This window comes from Pterocles gutturalis, unplaced genomic scaffold (assembly GCF_000699245.1).
Source record: "Pterocles gutturalis isolate BGI_N339 unplaced genomic scaffold, ASM69924v1 scaffold26518, whole genome shotgun sequence".
NCBI classification, from domain to species: Eukaryota; Metazoa; Chordata; class Aves; order Pterocliformes; family Pteroclidae; genus Pterocles; species Pterocles gutturalis.
This window is the reverse complement of record NW_010123771.1, coordinates 1-24618: the sequence shown is the minus strand read 5'-3', so window position 1 is coordinate 24618 and position 24618 is coordinate 1. Positions and strand designations below refer to the sequence as shown.

The following is a 24618-nucleotide window of genomic DNA, read 5'->3' as shown; positions in this document are numbered from 1 at the left end:
CAGAACAGACTTGGAGCCAGGGGAACTTCAGCAGTTACTGACAGGAGCATCACTGCAGCCACTCCCCTGCTACCAAACAAACCCACCGCACACACCCGCAACATAAGGGCAGAGCAAGAAATTATTTGGGGGCTTTTGGTGTGTATTTTTTTTTTTTTTTTAATTGCAAGTTCTTCAGAAAGCTTGTACTTGCCTTATTCTTGCATGGCGTACTGTGCAAGATTCACCTCCGTGGACACCAGTGAAAAAAAGACTGACTTGTTTTTCTTTTGGCAGTGGCACAGAACTCCCACAACCCAGGAAACGGATGGCTTCCAGGTGAAAAGACCCGGTGATGTCAGCGTGCGGTGCACGTTGCTCCTCATGTTGGACTACCAGGTCAGCACACTGCTTTTGGCATGGAAAATGCAGCCACTGGGACATAGCGCAACAGAGCAAATTCATCCCATCACGTGTCAAAAAACAATATACTTGGACTCAGAATGTCACATAGTCCATTGAGGTTAGAATGATACCAGACTGACAGGTTATTTAAAATGTAAAGGGGACACATCAAGTAAGTTTCTATTAAGTCTAGCAAAATACCGTTCTTGGCACTATGATAATTAGTATTTTTGTTGTCCACCAGCAGGAAGAATATGCATTTCCACCTCAGGCTTCTTAGAGAAGAGTCAGATGAGTTGCACATGAGTTACGTTTGTGGCCCTGTACAGAAATTCAAAGGAGTGGCTTTTGCTAGGGGTACCTGAACTAGCTGTGTAGCTGTGGCAGCCTTCTTTTGAGAGCAGACTACGCAGGTCTCCTGGTTTGTTAAGTTTTGGTTACATTCTCACCCTAACTGGCATAAGACAACATTGCCCTGCAAGGGTTAGACTTGCCATTGCTCTCAGGCGTTGTTAGGCTATCCTGCGTCCTCTCTTCTGTCAGTGTTAGTTCTGTTGAACCAGTAGTGTTTGTGGGCTGAACACACGCGAGTCAGGGAACTGATCCATTTGAAAGCTAACAAAACTTCCAAATGAGTTCCCTGATCCCCAGTCATGGGAAACAAAAAAGCACAAAAAGCAAAATTAGGTTATTCTGCCTTGGGATGGAATATAAAAGAGGTTCCTGGGCACAGTTTCAAACTGTTCTAAACTGTTGTAAGGCTAAGCTGCTCCAAAAAGCAGTTGAGGGCGTGCACTGCCACCGTCTCCATTCTCTTGGCACAAACGGTCAAGATTTGCAGTTGTGGAGCTCACTAATCTAATGGAAACCATCCCTGAAAGAAATGTTGCTGTCTTAAGGAAATGAATAGAAATGCACTGCTGAGAGGAGGTGGGATCTCCCTTTTGAATGGCAGTTCAGTCTCAGATACATTCTCATTGTGGGACTTGAAGAACTCATTCTGTGCCATTCTCTTTCCCCTCCATGCAAACGGCGTCTATCCGGGTGTTTTGCCAACTTACGGAGTTAGCACAAAGGACACAGGCACCAAATTTAAAAGAAAAGTAAGCTTATCTTTACTTATGTTTAAAGTGATAAAGTATGAGGAAAATAATACAGTAAAAATTAATTAAAGCAAGATAAGGTAAAGCAGCAAAATAATAAGTGAACTACTATAGTAAGCATAAAATAAGGTAACGCACCTAATCATTACTACATAGAGTTAGCGATAGTGATTAAGAAAGATACATCACCAGTTGCCCTAATAATAGTTACCATCATCCAGATCCGCAGTCGCTGGGGAGCTCGGTTTCAGTGAGGATTTGGAGAACCCTTCCCGGCAATTGGGAGATTTCTATACAGTGCATCCACCGTATAGATGAGGCTTCCAAATTCCCCTGCAAATGTTCCCTGCTTTTGTACAGTTACATAAACAACTTTCTGTCTTCAACTGCGAAAAACATCTGGTGTAGTTTTTTTTTTTCCTTGTTAACTTTTGTCTCGAGTTTGGCCAGAGCTTGAGAAAAAGTTAAGAAGAAATAAAAGGATCTGGTAATCTTGATGATGTATCTCTCAACAAAGCCCGTCACAGCGCTGCCACATGCTTCGGTCAAGATAGCCGTGTCTGTGTTTAACAAACGGGGCTATGGTTACACAGCTGTCACCTTACAGCAGTGCTCTGTAAGCGTTACAACAAAGCTTTTATGAATTGGCATATGTTCATCAGGTAACACATTGCCTGTGTGATCAGTGTTACACATATCAGGTGTATCGTTAGGTTGTGAGGTTCATCTAGCGGTCAGCTTTGGTTCAGGGCCTCACTGCTCAGGCCCTGGTATTTCACCAGGATAAAGACACTCCGTTTTATGTTAACAGAGAGAAAATTTTACTAATTTTAGGGAGTGCATGAGCTAACTGAAATGCTGATATAGCCAGTGAAAAACTTTATTGTTAAGACAGCGTAATGATGCTTGTTATGTTCACCACGATTATAAATTTATCCTTTAAAACAGATACTCTTTTATCCTCAGGTCTTTATTTGTTATAAAGTTAGCTTTGGGTGACCTAGCACACAACAGAGTAATCTTTGCCTAATAATGTGGCAAATATTAAACTTGAGTATGGGTACACAGTAGAAGAGGCACCAAATTCCAAAGTATCCAAGGAATGTATATTACTAGAGATGCAGAACAGGGTAGTTAAAGAGTTCTAACACAGAGGTCGGGAGAAGAAATATATTCCATTGACTAGTAAATTTTCTGGTATGCAGCAGAGAGGTGGAAACATGCCTGAAAAACAGCGTTCCAAGGTACTCTGTTGATGTGAGGTGCTGAGCAGTTATTGGCAACAGGAGAAGCACCATCTTGACTTAATTCTCTCTGTCTGTGGTCAACACACAGTAGTTCAGAAGAGGGACCATTCTTCGTATTCTCCCACTCCGTAAAGTCAAATTATGCATCAGTGTTGAAAAGGAAAATTCTTCCCTGAGTCCACGTACAAGTTGTTACTATCTAAAGCATGTGATACAGATAGTCTGTGTGTGTAGCACATGTAGAGTGTCCCTCTTTCTTCTCAGACCCTAGACACAGTTCTTCCAGGGCACCGACGGTGGTACCGTCTGAGCAGCTTGTGTTTTCGCCATCCCTGCCCCTGAACGGGGTGCTTTGTGTGAGGAACAGAGTTCCTCAAGAATTAAAGCTGAACCCTCACACCTGCGTATCTGTCTGCTTTTCTCTCTATTGCTGTCTCCATCTCCTCCTCCTCCTATTGCAGCCTCCACAGTTTAAGCTGGACCCGCGGTTAGCCCGTTTGCTGGGGATCCACACACAGACCCGATCGGCCATCATCCAGGCTCTCTGGCAGTACATCAAAACAAACAAGCTGCAAGACTCCCATGATAAGGAATACATTAACTGCGACAAGTACTTCCAACAGGTAAATCCTTTTTGGACACAGTAGCTCTTTAGAGGCAAAATAGAATATCCACCTGCACGTTTTGGATGGATGAAAAAGACTGATTTTTATATTCCCACTGTGATTTGCAGTATCTTCAGTACTGAATGGCTTTCAACAGTCACTACAACTAATGAAACGAACATCCTCCTGTTGTGCCAGTGTTAAAACCACACCTGGTAGTTCAGTGCTCCCGTGTAAGCTGTGGGGCCTTTCCAGGAAATAATACTTTCTGTAATTGTCTCACTGTATTGATTTACTTGTTTTTCCCCCAATGTATCATTTTGTACTAAGAAACATGAAATAATCTGCTGATTCTGATTGCCAAATCATATGTAGACCTGTTTTCTTCCCTTATCTTTCCCTGTTTATGAAGGGCAGAAGACATGGAAGATAAATGTAAAAAGCTATTTTTTCCTAAGTCTGCTTCACATGATAAAATACCCTCAGTGATGTGCATGATGTTTTGAAAGTAGCATTTTTTGTGTTTCACAACGACCTCTAGAATTAACCAAGAGGGCTACTTAAAAGCATCTCCACCTTTTCTGTAAATATATTTCTTAAATATAATGATGTTTCTTTTGTAAAGGTAATGTTAGCTGAGCTATCACTATCTTCATTGGCATTGTTTTTGGCTTACGTCATTGATTTTAAAAGTACCTGAAGGCAGGGTTTGTGACATACTCCTGTTTAGGGAAAGTACTGGCATTTGCAATAAATGAATAACGTTTTAGTGAGCATTGAAAGTAAATGTTGAAATGAAAGTTGTGTCCTAGTTTTCTTTTTAAGCTTTAATTTTCTGTTATTAATTTGCTCTACGATGGTTTAGAGCGACCAATGCTTGAGATAAACTTAAAGGCAATGCTGTCTTTTTCCACATTTGAAAATACAAAAATGCAACAAAATAATTGTGAGATTCATGAATATTTTTGGGAATATAGAACCAAAGCAATCTGGATTATGTAGTCACTCTCTTGTTTGGTTGGTTGTGTGTTTTTTTTTTTTTTTTTTTAAATTACAGCATGCAGTCTTTTTTGTATATAGTGAAAATTCCATCTTAAAACCAGATGAGAATTTTTTTTGGCAAAATTGCAAAACTGTTCGCTCTGTTGCTTAGATTATTCTATTTCCATTCTCTATTTATCTATAGCCAATTTATACTCAATTTTTCTTGTGCCAGCCTAAAGAGGAAATGGAAAAGGAGAGGTGAAAAAATTTGAAAAATCAGGAGCAGAATGGAAAAGGTGAACAAGGAGTAATTATTGTTTATTTTGGTGAATAATTAGAGGCCATCAACTGAAAATGGGAAATAGCAAATTAAAAACAAACAAAAGGAATCGAGCATAGTTAAACTTCAGACCTCCTTGCGATAGGATATTACAAATGCTAAAAGTGTACATTGGTTCCAAAAGTGACAAACAAATGGAAAAAAAATCTTGGGCTGTTATAAATGTAAGGTAATTGCAAATCTATGGAGACTGGGAGAGTTTTTTGGGGGAAGGACCAGTGTATGTTCCTCCTGTTCTTACATTTTTCCTTCATTATCCACTTCTGGTCACTACCAAGGGCAGGACAGTGTGGTAGATGCGTGGTCTGCCTTTGTCTGACCCGGTACAGCAGTGCGTGCCTTTCTTATGGTAAGCAGGAGGGCCTTCTCACTTTTATTTATTTTAATTTTCAGCTTAAGAACTTCTCTATAATGAGAACTTGCTGGAGCCATCTTCTCTCTGTGTATCTTATCAGAGGCTTGTTAGCTCATAGGTCTCCTTGGTGTTAGAAGTCTTCAGGAATACCATCGGACCGGGTAATTGTATTCCCGTCCTCAGAAGATCAGTCAGAGGAGTTGAGAAGCAGCGGAGGCCTTTTCTAGGAGACTGAACCTCACTCCCTGCGAGAGCTGGCTGATCTGGAATAGTTTCATAAGAAAGCAGTGCTTGCATAGATTTAAATCTTAAATGGAATTGAGTTGAGTATTTCTGTTTTCCTTAGGTCTCTGACAAAATTGTCCTAAGTAGCTAATCTTTCTTTCAAAACTGATGTTAGTACTTAGGAAAATGAACCCCATTAAATCAAATGAAACATTTCGTTGTGAGGTTTTTTTGTTTTTCATCCCAATACTCTAAAATTGAGATACGGAGCATAAAGGAACTGGGTTAGGAATGCCTTCCCATGTGAGGATATTTCTGTAGACTGTACAGTTTCAGGCTTGTGACTCATGGAGAAAATCACGGTCGTGGCTGGAAGTGCGCAGATCACTTGAGAGAGCAGCACAGGACACGTCGGTGTCTCCAGCATTCCCTTTTAGATACTGGACTGCTCACTCGGTATGCCAGCTTTTCTAAATCCTGCGCTGGTGTGCTTCTGGTTATATCTGATAACACAATACAGTTCAGACTGAAAAATCACCACTGCGTGAATTTCCTCACACACCATCATTACTGTTGCCATCTAGGCTTTCAGAGCTAGCGGTTATAAGTTTAGACCATTAACTCCAGTTGAGCAGGAGTGTGAGAAGCTTTAGGAAAATTCCATCTAGCCTTAGTTTCCATTCTCCCACCCTTCCTCTCACTGTTGTGTCCGTGCTCCCTTTTCCCTTCTGAAAGCTCTCATCTCTTGGGCATCCACGTTAAGAGCTTGACTGCAGTGTTGAGCCAGTGGTGACGGCAGATGGGATGGAGCTTGGTATGCAAAGATTTTGAGTGGGAATTCCACAGTCATCTCTACCAAGTGTCTGAATTCAGAACGGAAATAGTGAGTTGCAGACTCAGCAGATTTGCTTACTTCCTTGCTCTTTAGAAACTCACTGGCTGAATTCGTGGATGCAGCTAAGTCCAGCAAATGAGACAGATTTTAGAGTTGATGAAGAAGGATCCCTTTCTGTTTAGAAACACTGTTTGCATCAGCTGGGAGATTTGAAATCCACTGTGTTACAAGCAAAAGCAAGAAAAAAGATCCAAAGGTATTTAAAAACCCAGAGCTGGCTTCTAGGTATTTCTGCTACCAAGTTCCCTCGCTCCAGAAAATTACAGATTTCAGAAGATACTCTAGCCGAGGAACCACAGCATCCTAGATGTACAGCCTGACTTCCATTCTACAACCTGCTGGTCCATCCTTCTCACCCCTGCCTGCATCCTTTGTCCCTAAATCTGCCAAGCATGTTTCTGTTTATAGATCCCATTCTACAAGTGGTACCCCTCTGCTATCAGGTGGAAATAGTTTCCCTAAGAGGCATTTGTATTTGCATAAGCCTCAACATTTTTACAAATTGCCTCTACAAAATGGCATGTTTTAAGGCAAATGTTAATATGTAGATAGTTTGGAGTTTTTTAAAGTCAGTTTAGATGGAATATCTTTAGAGAAAAGTCTGTTTGCTTGTTCAGGGCATTAAAAATCCCAGTAGGAAAGAAAGGCTGTAATAATTATATTTCTGAAAACTCCAGGTGTAAGGAGTAGTTCTAGATTCATGGCAACACATCACAATTACTCCCAGAAAATTTACAGAAACTACAGATTTTGATCCTTTTCAAAAGGTTTGGGTTTTTTTTTCTTGAATTCAATACATACTTAGCTTCTGGACCATAGTAATGAGAAGGTAACCGTGAGATGTTGATTGGAAAGGAGTGGATTCCTTCCAAGAGGCTGTTTAGGTTTTTGTTTAAAAATAAGTAAAACCATGTTGACTCTTTTTTCCTTAACCTTAAAAAAAAACCCTATCAAATGATTTTAAAATTTAAAAAAGTTTTCTTGTATTTTGCACAAAATATCGCAGGAAACATGCTTTGGAAAAAAAAGCAAACTGTCTTCCTATTTATTTCCTCTGGTTAATAAAAACATTGTTTTCTTTACAATATGCTGCTGCAAGACCTTAGTGAGACAAGAGGTGTTCAGTTCTCTCCCATCATCGATACAGTTGATCCTGATGTCCCATTAAGGTGGCCTGTGCCCACCAAAAGTGGGATACCTGAAATTGTTGTCATCTCATGCATCTGTCAGCTAGCCCAGATTGTAAGTACAGCAGCAATTTGCAGGGACAGAAGTGACCAAAATTTTATTTTGTGCAAGGAGACAGAATTATAGCTTTCAAAATCACCTTACCTTTGAACTGTTGATTTCTTACTTTCTCATTTAATTGCAAGTTAGGTTTTGCTTTATTGTATTCCAGATCTTTGACTGCCCACGGCTAAAGTTTTCTGAAATTCCTCAGAGACTCACTAACCTGCTGCTGCCACCAGACCCTATAGTGATAAACCACATCATCAGGTAAGCTGGTCAGTCAGCTCAGCGCTGGCGCGTGCAAACCGCTCCCTCTATAAAATACAGAAACAGCTACCGTAGCAGGGACCAGAATCCAGTTTTTAAAACTGCCAGATGAGAACCTTAGGCTTGGTTGTGTGTTCATTCTCTGTGTCATTCTGGTCTATATAATTCTGAATTATTTTCAATAGGATGGCACCAGTTCTCTAGGAGTATGCAAAACTTCTTCTAATTTTTACCCCTACTACGATAACATTGAGAGCCTTGGTCAGGTTTCTTTGCTACAGGGAGAGGAACAAGAGTTTGGATCCACTTACAGGGGAAAAAAAGGAATTGAAGTAAGATGTAGTATATCATGGCAATCATTCTAATCATGAGTTATAATGCAAAATGTGCAATAGTATTGCGGTTTTGAATACAGCCGCCAGTCCCTGTGTGCTTTGTAGGGACTGGGTCAGCTGTTGGGGTGTTAGTCTTACTCTAAGAATGCTAACTAGTCAGAGATCCCAAGAGATTTACAATAAAGAATGCCGATGTGCAGAGAAGGCTGTTGTGACCGAGATACTGAGCTTCTGGCATCCTTGTCGAAACAGATGTACTTCTGGCATAGTAGATGAAATACAAGTTTCCCTGACCTAGGACACTTCCAGCACATTCCGTATTTAAGTGACAGCTGCGTGTGTGGGGAGGGGGCAAAGAGACTTCTGGGGATGGCAGCCTTGCTGTAAAGATATTTCAGTCTTTCCCAAGTTCCTTTGTGGTCGTGGTCAAAACTCTGATGTTTAAATATTATTGGTAATTGAGCATAATGATTTGATTGCCTACAGAATATTGACAACAAATACTTCTAAATGTGCTTAAAGTTGGGTTATTTATTTTAAATTTGTAGTACATGTGGTAAGCAGTTTAAATATGACCTAGACTATCAAAATAAAATTTGCTTTTTGATTCATTTGAATATATGAAACAGAGTAATCAAAAAGCAGTTTGACTACCATGCAGATGGATAGCTGTGTGTGTACTGTCACTGAAGACAACTCCGTGGCCTGCTTGATGGACCGAAAAAGGATGAGGTCCTCAGAGGTATATAGTCATTGTCTTGGAGAAAAATGACAAGGAACTGATGGCTACGTTTCCAAGGGCAGAGGGATGGCAAGGGGGTTCTGGAGGCAGTACGTTTTCTGTTATATACAAGCTAAAGGGCAGGACCTTGTGTCTAGCAGCATTCTCTGGTACGCTGTGTGCACCACGCAGCTCCTGACAGCATTGTGCTGCACCGAGGTAATGCTGCGGAAAGGGGGATTCCCTGGGAGCAGGGAATACTGTCGCAATAGAGTCTTTGCAGTCTCAAGCTAAGCTGAAATAAATGTGGAAGTCTGGCACTGAATTTAAAGGAAGTAAGTAATTTTTCAACTCCTAAAATCACAGAATAATGCACAGTAGAAGGGATTGCTGGTGGTCATCTGGAGCTCCCCTCTCCCAGCTCAAAGCGGGTTCACGTTGTATCAGGATGCTTAGGGACTTAGTCCCACTGAGCTGTAAACAGACTCGCACACACCCTCTGCCCTGCCCCCTTGCATTCAGTTTTTAAGAGTGAAAACAGTCAGCCACTGAAACGATTGCCAGCCGGCAATAAGCACCGCACAGCCACGTCCCACTCCCCCCAGAAGGATGGGGGAAGAGAATCGGAAGGGTAAAGGTGAGAAGACTCTTGGGTTGAGATAAAAACAGTTTAATAAGTGAAATAAAATATAATAATGATGATGGTGATGATGACAGTAATGAAAAGGAAAATAACAGAGAGAAATAAAACCCAAGAAAAGACGTGATGCAAATGAAAACAGGTTCAACCGACTGATGCCCAGGAAGTCCCTGAGCAGCACTCCCTCCCTGCCCCCCAGTTTATTTCTGAGGATGGTGCCATGCGGTGTGGAATGTCCCTGTGGGCAGGTGGGCTCAGCTGTCCCAGCTGTGTCCCCTCCCAGCTCCTTGTGTACCCCCAGCCTCCTCGCTGGCGGGCTGGGTGAGGAGCAGACCAGCCCCTGACTCTGTCCAAGCTCTGCCCAGCAGTAAGGAGAACATCCCTGTGTTACCAACACAGTGTCCAGCACAAATCCAAAACACAGCCCCATGCTAGCTACTGTAAAGAAAATTAACTTTATCTCAGCCAAAACCAGCACACCACTGCTAAAGGGAATTTTTCATCACTAGTGATTTTAAATATATCTGCTCTTAATTCAGGTAAATTCTCAGGCCTGTCTTTTACAAGAAGGTCAATGAGATCACAAGTATTCATTCTAGTTTCAGAGTATGTGCACAGAGACTAAAATGTCCAGGGAGGTCGTGGATGCCCCATCCCTGGAGGCATTCAAGGCCAGGCTGGATGTGGCTCTGAGCAGCCTGGTTTAGTGATTGGCGGCCCTGCATATGGCAGGGGGGTTGAAACTAGATGATCACTATGGTCCTTTTCAACCCAGGCCATTCTATGATTCTATAATATGATTCTATGTGGAATATTCTAAAGTAATTCTAGAAATAACAGTATTTTAGAACCTTTCTGCAGACACCAACCACCCCTCTTTTTTGAAAAAGAAAAAAAAAAAAGCAATAGGGTTGAAGTGGAAATGAAATAGAGATGAACAGAAAGCCTCTAATCTTGGGAAATATTTTAAATATTAAGTAGACTCAAAGAGAATGCAGAATGCAATTAAAAGATACAGTGTGTATAGTACTTTCTGATTTCTGAGATACCAAATGCACAAAATTTAAAACTGGCAGAAGTCTGGAGCTGGAGCTTTTCTTGGGTTGCACTCCTATTCTCCTACTGCAAATAGGTTAGCTCTTGATTTCCCCCTTTTGACTACCATAATGATTTAAAAAACCCAGTTCCTTATACTGAGTCAACTGCCCATGTGGCAGTGAGTTTCTGCTGCCTTTCACCCTCTTGTTGTGCCCCTCCAAGAGGAGGCTGGCTCTGCCTTTTCGTCACCATCCCCTACGGCAGCTGCACTCACCAAGAGGATCTCCCTTCCCCTTCTCAAGGCTGGACAAACCAGCTCCTCCTGCAGCTTCTCTTGGTAGGCACGTGCTCCAGCCCTCCTGGTGGTCCTCATTCCAGAATGTCATGTTGTTCTGGTCCTGTTCCCAGAAGTCCAGATGCAGTTTCACAAGTGTGGCATAGCCAGAAATAGCCTCTTGCCTTGACTTGATGGCAACACCAGTGCTAATGCAGCCCACTTTGCAGCTGGCCTTTGTCATGGCTGGCTCGCCTCACAGACTCATTCTCCACTTGTTGTCCATGAAGACCCCCAGGTCCTCTCCTGCAAAGTTGCCCATCTGTACCAGTGCATGCTCTCATTCGATCCCAGGAGCAGAACTTTGTATTTGACTCTGTTGCGTTGAACTGCCGTCCTGCTTCTGCAGACTGTCAAGGTCCCTCTGAACAGCCGTGCTCCCCTGGCTCAGAGCCTGGGAGGCCTGAGGACGGGACTTACCAGGAGAAACGGAGGCAACGACAGCCCCGAGTGCCTCAGCCTTTTCCAGGGCTTTTGACATGAGCAGCAGAACCAGACCCAGACCCAGTTTTCCTTAGTCTTCCTTCTGCTGCTGATTCACTTGCAGAAGGATCACAGCAATCACAGAATTCCAGAATTGAGGTTGGAAGGGACCCCTGGAGATCATCAGGTCAAATGCCCACCCCTGCTCGAGCAGGGCCACCTGGAGCCACTTGGCCAGGACCATGTCCAGACAGCTTTTGAGTATCTCCAATGTAGGAGGCTCTGCAACCTCTCTGAGAAACCTGTGCCAGCGCTTGGTCACTCTTACCGTAAAAAAAATGTTTCCTGGTGCTCAGACAGAACCTCCTGTGTTTCAGCTTGCATCTGTTGCCTCTTGTCCTGTCACTGGGTACCACTGAAGAGATCCTGCCTCCTTCCCCCCTCCCCAAGCCTTCTGTTCTCCAGGCTGAACAGTCCCAGATCCCTCAGCCTGTCCTCATCATGTGTGAGGTGCTCCAATGCCTTCACCATCTTCACGAGCCCTAGTGGAGCTCTCTCCAGTAGTGCCATGTCTCTCTTGCAGTGGGACGCCCAGCACCGGACACGACACTCCAGGTGTGGCCTCCCCGGTGCTGAGCACAGAGAAGGATCCCCTCCTTCCACCTGCTGGCAGCACTCCTAGTGCAGATACATCCGTGGAGGTTCTCCTGCTCCCCCAAGTCTATCAAGCTCAGTTAGATCCTGAGACAATTTTTTCACTACCTACAGCAAATGCCCACAACCCAGACGTTTCAAAACCAGCGTTGAGAAGCCAGCATTTTTGTGTTAAAAGTGACAATGACCAAAGCCTGACTTACCAACTACTGGGCTGAGAAACTGTTTTCCTCCTAAGAAACTTTAATCTAAAGGTAAAGAGAATGTAAATGCTAGGTCTAAACCCCAACAAATTAAATATAAATTTAGGATAGGATGAGCCAAAGAATAATACTGATATTTGGCTTATTAAAGATTAAAAAGAAAACAGTAGGATTGGTTGAAATATATTGGAAGTAGGAAGCTTACTAATGAAACTGAGAAATTAACAAGGTTTAAAAAAACTGTTCTTAGAAGACAATCAACTGCTTAAAGGCAGAGAAGAAAATACAAATTAATTCTAAAAGAATTAATTAAAAATCAATGTAACTTCAGAGATGAGGGAAAGTCCCATGCCTGTGCAGTATGGGTTTTGGAAGGCAAGTGGAAATGAAAAATTTTATCACACCAAGGTATCAAATAGAAATAAATTTAACACACACTAAATGAAGAGTTGTAAATGGTTTTTCATGCAGGACTCTCATGAAATTGCTTCACTACCAACTACTGTCCCTTTGTTCTTGGCACGGGTGAGGCCGCACCTCAAACACTGTGTTCAGTGTTGGGCCTCTCACTGTAAGAAGGACATCGAGGGGCTGGAGCGTGTCCAGAGAAGGGCAACGGAGCTGGGGAAGGGTCTGGAGAACAAGTCCTGTGAGGAGCAGCTGGAGGAACTGGGGCTGTTCGGCCTGGAGAAAAGGAGGCTGAGGGGAGACCTCATTGTTCTCTACAGCTGCCTGAAGGAGGGTGAGGGGAGGGGGTGTTGGTCCCTTTTCCCAAGTGACAAGTGATAGGACGAGAGGAAATGGCCTCAAGTTGCGCCAGGGGAGGTTTAGATTGGATATTAGGAAAATTTTTTTCACTGAAAGGGTTGTCAAGCACTGGAACAGGCTGCCCAGGAAGTGATGGAGTCACCATCCTCAGGAGTATTGAGGAGATGTGTAGACGTGGTGCTTGGGGACATGGTTTAGAGGTGGACTGGGCAGTGCTGGGTTAATGGCTGGACTTGAGGATCTTAAAGGTCTTTTCCAGCCCCAATGACTCTGTGATTCTGTACAGTGTATTACCTATTACTGAAATCTCCTTCAGTACCAGAGGGTGGTAAATAGTTAACGTGATGCCGAAAACATACCAGGGCAAATCCTGGATATTGGAAGCGATCGGTACTAACTGTAGGGGAGAATGGAGTTAACAGACGTGATATATTGGGGAAGAGTCAATATAGCTTCTGTAACAGCAAGGCATGACTGGTTGTATTCTTTGAAGAATTAAGCAGGCAACTTTACAAACAAAGTGGTGGTCCCCAAATTCACTGCTACCTCTTAAGAAGCAGCTGGGAATCATTACAACACCATGTAGCTGCCAAAACAATTACGGTGCTAGGCATTATCAGGGAAGGAACTGAGAACCACATAAAACATCATGTGCTCAGATCCAGAATGGTAGTGTGCAGTTCTACTTACCCTGCCCCAAAAAAGATGCGGTTGAGCAGAGGCCAGAGTTACAGAGGAGCTCAGGAAGATGTTAGACAATTTAATGAAGACTATGTCCATTAGTAGCTGTTGAAGTTGATGGTCTGGACAAAACCTCCAGCTCAAAAGTCTTTGAATTCTGACTGATGAAAGATGAGAGGATATACTAGGATATACAAATATGTAAATATATAAAGATACTCTGTTCTTAAACTCTTCTAACAGCATCTGCAGCAGGCTTTATTGAAGAGTGTATTCTGGGCTGGATGGATATTTATTCTGATTCCTTATGGCAGTTCTCATGATCTTCTGTTATACACTCCATAGTGTTGATCCCAACGATCAGAAGAAGACGGCTTGTTATGACATAGATGTAGAAGTTGAAGACCCATTAAAGGGACAGATGAGTAGTTTTCTTCTCTCAACAGCTAACCAACAGGAGATTACAGCATTGGACAACAAGGTACTAGCCTATGAGTAAAGCATCGCGTGGCATATGTACTCATTGTGTACCTTCATGTGGGTTTGGTGTCACACATCAGAGACAGTAATGTTGTGAGACAGGGACTTCTCAATGGGATGTGCTTTCAAGGGATGAATAAGCCACGTGCGACGGGAATACAGAGAAGTGAGTGGTGTTCCCGCTGGGGGTTTGATCCAGGGGCTGACACAGTTGTCAAGGTGAGAGAAACAGAGTTTCACAGGCAGTATGATGAGTCCCCTGGCATTCGAGACTCATCTGAACTGTTGGACTATAACTTTTCATTGAGAAGTCATGGTATCTTGCTAAATTGTTGTAAGGCAAAGCCAAGAGAATCTCATACTCCAGATGTGTTTTGTGCATGCACAGTTGCAGGACAGCTCTCTGCAGTAGGTGAAAATATGGAAACTGCATGGCATAAAAATCACTTGGAGCAGTTTGGCAGACTTGTTTCCAGTGTTACTGAAAGAGCATCACGTGCACTTCAAATAAAAATATCTGCCTCACAGCGGTGGTGAGCTCTGACGCTGTATTGGGGGTCCATGTCACAGGGGCTGTTAGCCAGCTTTTGGCCCAGGTGTAAATGGCTGATTTGGCTCAGTAAGGGATAAACAAAAGGCTTCTCAGAGCAAGGGAAGAAGAAGAGGTGTGACATTGTGGACCAGAGATTATTTATGTGACATACAGTCAGGCCCAGTTTCTGTTTGTTTACCTCTAATACAAACAAATATGTTAAACTCTGGTCCTGAAATCCTGCGATTTCCAAGGGGGTTTGGACACTATCAGTCCTGTGGGCTCCAGTGACTGTTGCAACATCTTCTGGTTTATGGCTCTTGAGAAAGGTCCTTTCAGCAGGGCAGCTGCTCAGCCAGCTGGTTCCCAGTTTATACAGGCTAGCATGCAGCATGCATAGGATTATTCTGTTTCCAGTCCAGTTCACCTTTTCCCAGGTCTGTTTCACCTCTTTTTTGAGCATTTGTGAAGTTGCTGAAGTTACTTCTGGGTACACAGTCACGGACTGCTGCATTGTCACCTTCTGTACCAGGTATTGCTGTGCTGCCACAGAGTCCTCTAGTGGGAACTCTGTGCATGCCAACAGATTTCTCTCCAGCATGGCCGCATCATTTTCCCAAATAAGGAATGATTTTAAGTTGACAGCAGCTCTCTTCTGTTAAGTACCGTAGAGTTTTGCCCGCAGTAGTGGCCTTGATGGCATAGCCAGATCAGGGGAGGATTATTTCCCCCCATATGCCCGGCCACATTAGCTGCTTTGGCAAAATAGATGTACGCATGCAATTAAACAAGATAGGTTTCCAATCTCAAACTAGAATTTTAGAGGTACAGGATAGCAAAAGTTTGCTTTTCTGTGTGTGTATGTGCAAGTGATTCATTAACTGTGCTCACATTGATCGTACTTGATTTTGTTATCCAGGATGATTTATAGGACCTTGACTTCCTTTGGAGTCGTAATTCTTCCCTGCTGGTTAATGATCATTTCTTTCATAATATTTATGAAGGTGTGACTCATTTTCTATAAACCGTCCATGCTCCTGATTTCTCATTGTCCACACTCCTTTGTGCAGCTGTTGTGACTTTAATAGGCTTTCTCATAAGAAAAAGTCTAGAAGTCATGGGTGTTATGTGAGACCATTTAACATGGACTTGATCAGGCACTCACGAGAGATATTAAGGATCACAGCCTTAAATACCCTTCAGGGTACTGCAGATACGATGATGATGAACCAGGGGAACAACTGCTTTCTTGTGTTGGGCACTGTTTAAAGACAATTATATAGCACCTTCCCTGAAAATTCCCGGACCTGGCAGAAAGACTGATTACACCCAGGAAATGACTACATTGTACAGTGGCGTGACTTAGCTCTTCAGTATTGTATATAGCATGCTATCCAACAGTTCAGTGCAGGAGGTGAAGAAGAATCCTGTGCGTACTCATATTGCAGAAGTACAAGTGAAACCAAAACATAATTGCAGGATTGTGGTTAACTCCCTCTTTGAAGGGCAAAAGCCATGGGAACCTGCACAAGTCTGCAGTGTAGAACTGTCGCCTTTGTACGTTACAAGAAGTACAAAGATGCTAATGGGGCTGACCTCAGGGTCACTGGAGCATGGGAGGAATTGAGGAATTAAGGATTAAAACATCTACTTTTTTTTTTTCCTGTCAGATTCACGAGACAATCGAGTCCATAAATCAGTTAAAAATACAACGTGATTTCATGCTGAGTTTCTCCAAAGATCCCAAAGGATACATCCAAGACCTTCTCCGGTCCCAAAGTAGGGATCTTAAGGTGAGCTAAGGTTTGAAGAAGAATGAATAGTGGAACCAGAATGTAAGAATTTTGTCTAAATATACACAGAGTGTATAGCTAAAACACCCAGGATGGAAAACTGGTGGAAAACAAACAATGAGTGGAATCCCAGAGCAGACAGTATGCAGGAAAGTTTAGGCTGTATTCCAGCGGAACAGTGGTGCTTAATGAGGGTGATAGGTGAATTTGTGATTGGAGAGTAAGATTGAAGTTCAGGAATGTGTTGGTGTACTCAGTAAAATTAAAGCTATATAAAACTCATCAGGAGCATCCTATGGTAAAATAACACAATTTGGGTGTTTTGTTATTTCATAATTTAATCTTATTTAAGAAATAGGCAGATTAAATATCAGCTGCCTTTGAGCTTAGCTTTGAGATACCCAAGAAATGGAACGTAAAGAAGTTCAGTTGTTTCCCAGCAGCAAAAATTAAAAATCTGTTTCTCATAAAGTTTCACATTTTGTGTCTTTAACTTGGATGCCTCAAAACCAATTGCATTACTGAATCCATGAAATTATTTTAATGACAGCATCTCATCTTTCAAATGTGAGTCTAGTTTGTAGTCAATAGTCTTCCAAAAATTTACTGTTAAGATTATTATTATTATTATTTATATTGTATTCAAAAGGAGACAGGCATCTGAATGAATGTTTAAATGAAGCAGCCTTTAGCTTGAAGAGCTTACAAACTAAGGTGTTGTGGAGCTTCTCTAGCTGCATACACAGAACAGTTGTTCAGTATTCTCCCTGATTGACAACCGGTCCCATAAGGGTCTTTTATGTAATGTTCTGCTCTGCCCAGAATGGTGATTGCACAATACTACTCTGCAAAAGATGCCAATAATTTTATATTTACCCTTGCTTCTGCAATGCTGGAGACTTAGAAATCAGAATTTTTTGTTGTTGTTGTTGTAGAACCACAGAATCAATGGTTTGCATTGTAAGGGACCTTAAAGCCCACCCAGTGCCACCCCCTGCCATGGGCAGGGACACTTCCCACCAGCCCAGGTTGCCCAAAGCCTTGAACCCCTTCAGGGAGGGGCCATCCACAGCTTCTCTGGGCACCCTGGGCCACTGCCTCACCACTCTCATTGTAAAGAAAGTCTTCCTGGTATCTAATCTAAACCTACCCTCTTTCAGTTTGAGACTCTTGCCCCTTGTCCTGTCACTACCGGCCTTGCTAAAAAGTCTGTCCTCATCTTTCTTATGAGCCCCCTTTAAGTATTGAAGGGGTGCTGGCAGGTCTCCCCGGAGCCTTCTCTTCTCCAGGCTGCACACCCCCACCTCTCTCAGCCTGTCCTCGCACGGGAGCTGCTCCGGCCTCGGACCATCTCCGTGGCTCCTCTGGCCCCGCTCCAGCAGCTCCGTGTCTGTCCTGTGCTCAGGACCCCAGAGCTGGGTGCAGCACCCCAGGGGGGCTCTCATGAGAGCAGAAAAGGGGGGCACACAGAGCCGAGGCTGACTGGTCGGTAGTGCCCAGGGTCCTCCTTTTTGCCCTTTTTAAAAATGGGTGTGATGTCTTTTGCCAGTCACTGGGGACTTCGCCTGACTGCCATGACTTTTCAAATATGTTGGAGAGTGGCTTAGTGACTACATCAGACAGTTCCGTCAGGACCCTGGCACGCATTTCGTCAGGTCCCATGGGCTTGTGCATGTTCAGGTTCCTCAGATGGTCTCAGACTTGATCTTCTCCTACGATGGGTGGGACTTCATTCCCCCTTGAGGTTCAGGGGCTTGAGAGATGTGGGAAGAGACATAACCATTGAAAACTGAGGCAAAAAAATTTGTTGATTAACTTAGCCTTCTCCATATTGGTTGTCACCAGTTCTGTCTTATTTGCCGAGGGGGTGTACGTTTTCTTTAATCTTCCTTTTCTGGCCAGCATACTTGTAAAAGCCTTTCTTATTGTTCTTCGCACTGCTCGCCAGATTGACCTCCATCTGTGCCTTAGCTTTCCTCAGCTGACCCCTACACATCTGGGCAGCATCCCTGTGTTCTTCCCGAGATACATGTCCCTAGTTCCACCGCCTGTGCATTTCCTTCTTACACTTGAGTTCAGCCAGGAGGTCCTTACTGAGCCATGCTGGTCTCATGCCTTCCTTGCCCAGTTTCCTGCCCATGGGGATTTAGAGCTCTTTCACTCTGAGAAGTGTCCTTAAAGAGCTGTCAGCTCTGTTCAGCTCCTTTGTCTCTAAGGACAGTTTTCCAGGTGATCCCGTCCACTAATTCCTTAAACAATTTGTCAGTTTTTCAAATCTTGCTTTCTTGGCAGTTGTGTAGAGACTGAAGAATCAGCTCAGGACTGAGGCCATTTGGGTATTACTAGGGTTTTCTGTTCCTCACATTTCAATTGTTATTTTTCCTTAATGCTTTCCCCATCAGAACTTCCTTTGAAATCAAGGGGAGATATGCTTTGAGATAAGGGCAACGCTGGTATAGGGTTGTGCTTCAGTCTGGCATCAACGCCTTAACAGTTTCAAGCTGTCACCCTGTGTGTGGGTAACTACTGAGGCCCTTTGGACACATGGGCTAATGAAATACACAGTGACAGGGAACTAAACTGTCCATGCTCTTAAATTGTTAGAGATCACAGCACTTAGCCTGGGCAGCTACTGGTGTCCAGGATTATTCCTTGTCACGGCTGAGGAGCAGAGGTTAGGAGCTGTTCACAATTCAGTTCATATGCAGCCCTCTTGTTTTGGTAGCAAGCACACATGCCATTCGTTGTCCATGTGCCTTGGGCTTAGGGGACAGTCCTGAACATCTTTAATGTAGTAATGGTAAATCGGAAAGTTTCTCTATGTGGTAGAAGAGCTAGAGTGAAAAATGTTTTTATTTTTGTCACAGGTGATGACTGATGTAGTTGGAAACCCAGAGGAAGAACGCAGAGCTGAATTTTATCACGAGCCATGGTCTCAAGAGGCTGTGAGCAGATATTTCTACTGCAAGGTATGAAGGAATTATCCACTCTGCTGGCTTATAAATGAATCTTCCTGCCACTGAACAATTGAATCTGCTGAACTGTACAGTTTTTCTTTTTCTTTCAGATCCAGCAGCGCCGGCAGGAACTGGAACAATCTCTAGGAGTGCGCAACACATAAGTACTGCTCAGAAGATCCCATTGGCATCATGACCACCAACCAGTGGACTTTTCAGTGTTACTTAGCTCACTGTTACACATGGACCTGCTTCCTGACAGGATGAGAATGTGCCGTCAACGCACCAGTCAGAACACCAGCTTTAGAGTGACCCTTGAAAATCTTGCCCATGGGGGGTGTCTCAAGCCATTCCAGGCCAGAGACAGCGCCGTGCAAATGTCAGTGTTAAAGAAGATTAAAGGTCATTCATCAAAGCACATCACTAAGTTTTAGTGGAAAGTTCAGACACCATACAGCAAATCCTGATGGGCTATGCGTAGAATCTTGGGTGGCATTGATGGGGAAGGTTGGGATGGGTGTTACAGGAGACTACAGATTTAGAGAAATAAACACAGTTCTCATCCTATGTTACCTAAGAGTCTCAAATAGTAACTTCTCTGGAATTAGATAAGATAGTCTTTCCTATAGCTGTGGAATTCTTTATATTCCTGAATACAATTTTTATTCCAGCTGGAGCAGTGCAAGAAGCCATCTCACCATGTGAAAGAACAAACTAGGAGGATTTTAATTCCTGGAATGAAGAGCCCCTCTGGAAGAAAGAAGTATAGTGAGGACATCTCTTCTACAAACTGTAATACTTCCTCTTCCCCTTGCCCCTGCAGTGAAAGGTAGACTGAATTATGTATCACTAGATGGGAATGATCAATGTGCTGTATGGAGAGGAAGAGAATTACCCCTGGGATAAGAGCTTCTTAGGCATCTTTAATATCAGTGGTGGTAGCAAAGCTGAGGCTGAAGCAAGAAATGAGGCATTCTGAGAAAATTAAAATAACTTAATGGTGCTTTGCTGATACCTGCCTTGAACACAGCAGCTATTAACAAGAAGCATATGTGTAAAATATGAGATTCCTTAAATGTTTCTCTGTGTGCCAGTAGGGATCAGCACTGAAAATAACTTCTCTAATTGTTAACTGGGTGCAGAATCCAAGAAGCTGAACTTCATGTAACGTGGCAGTTTTCTCTTCAAGATTTTAACAGAGTCCTTGGGTTGGTCTCGTACTAATCATAGGTGAACTGCCTCTTACTATGAATTAGTTAGTTCCCCTGTACATGATACATACTGGTTAGATAGGATGCAGTTGAGTTACAAAGCACTATCAGCCTTAAATAGCACAGAGAACGTATCCCTTGTAAACCATCTTTGTAAATGTACGACAAATTCAGACTATGGGAATTTATATAATATTTTCTTGGAAGCGGGGACATCTTCATTAAATCCTCCCAGCCCCCCATGTTTGTAGTGCATAGACTAGTTTATAATTAATGGCCCGACATGATTTCTAGTCCAAAAAGTAGCTGCAAAAGTATAACTCTTTGTCCAGATGATGTGGCACTCAAAATCCTCTTCTAGGTTACTCCTTTTCATCTCATTTCTTGGAAAGAGAATCAAATTTACACGTGGTACGGAAGGGAGGCAGCTCTTCTCAGTAATGCATTTTGCAGTAGCATTGTCCTTTTCTCTTCTGCAATCTTTGCAGATTTCTTTCTTAGTTGAACTTAAAAGTTTCTTCTATCCAGTCACAGAAGAGTCTTCTCTTCCACTCCTTTATTTAATACCTCTGATTTCACACTAGCAGTGCCATAGCTTTTACATTTGATTGCAATCACATGATGGCAGTACTGTCATGCAAACCCCTTGGTGTAAGGAAAAGCACAGCTGTATCTCTGCCTGAGGCCTTTTACCAGGAATGGCTTTCTTTGGAACTTTTTTGTGCTAAAGCCTATTTTTACAGTAAAACGTGAAATCCTGCAGTCTTAAACTGAGTACAGTGAGGGGCTGTGAGGCTGCCAGACTGTGAATGACCTGAAAACATATTTACTTTAGGACTCCACTGATGGGACTACAAGCAAGCATTACAAGGGAAAACAGTGGGGTCGTCTGCTACTGTGCTTCCATATTTATTACGCTGCTGTGTCGGTTGTGTGCATGCTGTCCAGTGTATAAAACTCTTTTCTGTATGTGGTAAACAGAGCAGCTACATTCAGGCGATGCGTTCAGTCTCCAGGAATAAGAAATGCGAAGAAAGATACGGGAGGATGTGAGAAGGGTATGGGACCGGGTCAGATGCCTGCAGGATGTCTGCCAGGGAATTGTGGTTTTTGAGAACTTTCCCATTGAAGTGGCAAATATTTGTAGAGAGACCTTTCAGTTGTGTGCCATAGCTGGCAACATAATGGAGTCCAGCCTGCTTTTATAATCTCTCTGTAGAGTTAATTGGATGGTTCTGTTTCCCAGTCTCTTTCAGAGCAAATTAACTAAACTAAGGTGGTGTTGCTGCCCAGCGTTCACCACAGCATCACTGGAAGGTGAATCTGTGTTCAGCACCAGTGCTGTACCGGTGTGTGTGCGTGCACCAGCCGCTGCAGATGGCACTGAGGATGGCAGCCCAAACCCTAAATTCTTACATCCCACTGTCCATATTCCTACTGTGCATAAAAAAACTGGTCAACAACTGTGAGTCTTGGGAATAGCTGTCAGGTGCCTTTCCTTTGGCTAAACTGGGGTTTGAGGTTTTGATGCTTTTTTCCTGTGTTCAGAAGCAGTTCAGGCCTTTTAACTGAAGAGAGACACAGAAGTTCTGTTGTCTGTTCCAGGAGCACCGCCAGAAGCTTGCTTCTTTGCAAAAAACAAATTATATTTGAAGAGAAGTAATGGAGCAATACTGGAAGGAACTGGACCAAATGCTGCTCGGGCATATGAAAATGAAAGGCGGTGGTACTGAACAGGCATGTAATTGTGACAGATTGTGAATGATAAATTCATTTTAAGTTCAAGATGGTTGTCTTTTTGTGCATATAAAAGATGAAAAGAAGATGTTCTGGGGTCTTCAGTTGCTGCCACAGCACAACACAAATCTGTGCATACTGCAAAAAAAATTTCTGTGCATAGCTGCAGTTAATGTATAGATGATAATGTAGATTGTTAGAAAATACAGATTCAAACTAGCAAAGGGTTAAAACAGAATTCTGGAGTACCAATAGAAGGGAAATATATCTTGGAGCTGAAGTGTTGACATGGCAGGTTTGAAACACTCTTTTCAGTCCTTTGTGCTGTTGGCCGTGAGTCAGGATGACCGAGCGTTTCTGAGCCATTAAAGGGAAAACAAATGTCTGATTGTGGAATAGAGGGAAGAATCCAACAGTGGAAAATGAAAGAAAAAGATGGAGCAGAGTGCCACTGAAGTGCCAGTAAGACATAGCACAGGAGAGTGTGCAGAGTACTGTTGGAAATAGCACAGTCTGTGTGGGTCGGTGTGTTTTGTGTGCATGGGTGTGCGTATACGTGTGGAGAGCCTGTGGGACAGAGCCAGGATCGGCTGGTGTGCAGCCTGGGAAAGGGGCGTGCAGGACGGAACCAAACGTTCTGCAAATAACTTTGAGACACATTGGCAGAACATTTTCCACTGTTACCAACAGGGATTCAGTTGTTCAGCTTAGCAGGGTTGGTAGTTGTAGTGCAGACATTGCTTCAGCTGGCAGGTTTTTTACACCACATTGTTAAGAATTTATCCTGTGGAAGCTGCGTGAAAATATTAGTGCGTGTATCAGTATTGGTGCATATGTTAGGGCTCCTAATTTTGCCAAAATGCTAGTCAGGTATTGGGGTTTTTTTGGCCTGTTTTTGTGTTGAGAAGAGAAAAAAAAGCTCTTTTTTCCTGAAGAAGGAGGTCTCCTTTCTGTAACTGCTCAGTTGTTTAATAGGATGTAATCTGTTCTGCCAGATCCTGTATGATAAACATCTTTTCCAATCTCATTGAAGAAAGGAACTCCATTAAAAAAATACAACTGTGGGTTTGTGAGAGTGAGCAAATATGTGTATTGGAGGGGGGGAGAGAGAGACCCTCTACTCTGTAGCCACATCTTCATTGTATGATGCCGAGTTAGTCGTAGAAAAGCTTTTAACAATAAATACTTTGTTTCTTTGTATCTCTTGCACTAACCTTATGTGTCTTAACAAAGACAGGTACAGTTGGTTTCCTTCTGCTCTTGATAATGTTTATCAGCAGCTGAGATTCACAAAAGTTAATTTTGGCCTTTGAAAAAAATGAGTCTCTGCACACTTCCTAATAGAGAAGGAATTGCAAGTAGCAGTAACAACAATCATCTTCTAGCAACAAGAAGCCCATACATTTTTTCCCTTTCCTTTCAGAGCAGCAACAGGCAGGCTGTTTTCCAGGATTCTGAGGAGGAATGAAGATTTGGTTTTGTTTCCTGTTACTTCTTGTTCCTCTCTTGTTCTGTCTGCTCCCTATCCCACTCCCCATAACTATTTTACTCTTTCATTTTTTCTTTTAAAAAAATTCCCTGTGCCGTTCTTTCACTTCCTAATTCCTCTGTCTTGTGCTATGTCCCATTTTTGAGGCCATGGAAGTGACATCAGGAGTGGTAAGTTGTCAGAAGGAGGTCCTCCAGCCCATCGCTGTTTTTACTTGCTCCATCTCTTTATACCAATCTGCATCTCTCTCTGTATTACTCAATCCCTCTCCCTCTCCCCTGTTCTCTGTCCTTTTTCTATGTCCCATTCCCTGTCCCCATCTTTATCCCTCCTTCTTCCTCTCCTTTGTCCTTTTGTCCTGCTCCCTGACCCTCTATCTTCCTCCATCTCACTGTCCTTTTCCCTGTACCTTTCTGTCTCTGCTCCTCAGCCCATCTCCCTTGTCTTCCTTTATTTTTTACCCCACTGTCCTGCTCCCAGTCCCTCTCCTTCTCCATCCTTCTCTGCTGCTCCCTGCCATCCTTCTCTCCCCCCATCGTTATCTCTCTCTGTCCTTGTCTCCCTCTTTGTCTCTCTGTCTCTGTGTCTTTCTCGCTGCCCATTTTTTTCCCAATTTTTCTTATTCTGTCCCAGTGTCCTGCTCCCTGACCCTCTTTCCGTCTCTTGCTTTGTCCTCCTCCCCGCACCCAGTTTCTCTCATGCTCTGTATTCCTTTTTCCATTCTCTGGTGCTGTCCTGCTCCGTGCCCCATTCTTCTTTAATCCCTCTCTGCTGTGCTGCCCATCCGAGGTTTTTCTTCATCTCTCTTCTGCTCCCTGTCCTTATTTTTCTGTCCTGCTCCCCTCCCTCTTTCTGCCTCTCTTCCTCTCTCCCTGCTGCTTCTTTCTCCATCTCTGTCCTGCTCCATTTCCCCTCTGCCCCCCACCCCGTGCCTCTGTCCTTTCTCTGGTCCCTGTCGTTCTCTCCCTGTCCCTGCCTCGTGCGTTC

General features: G+C 43.2%; 1 protein-coding gene across 1 annotated transcript; it reads left to right on the top strand.

The window, feature by feature from the left end:
* Positions 1–276: 276 nt before the first annotated feature.
* LOC104459279 (SWI/SNF-related matrix-associated actin-dependent regulator of chromatin subfamily D member 3) lies at positions 277–19800 on the top strand (the record flags this gene model as incomplete). Its single annotated transcript, XM_010078056.1, has 7 exons — positions 277–378; positions 3196–3357; positions 7538–7635; positions 13778–13913; positions 16115–16237; positions 19105–19206; positions 19305–19800. Coding segments are annotated over 7 exons (777 nt in total), but the record flags the coding sequence as incomplete, so codon positions are not given.
* Between the last annotated feature and the right edge of the window lie 4818 nt (positions 19801–24618).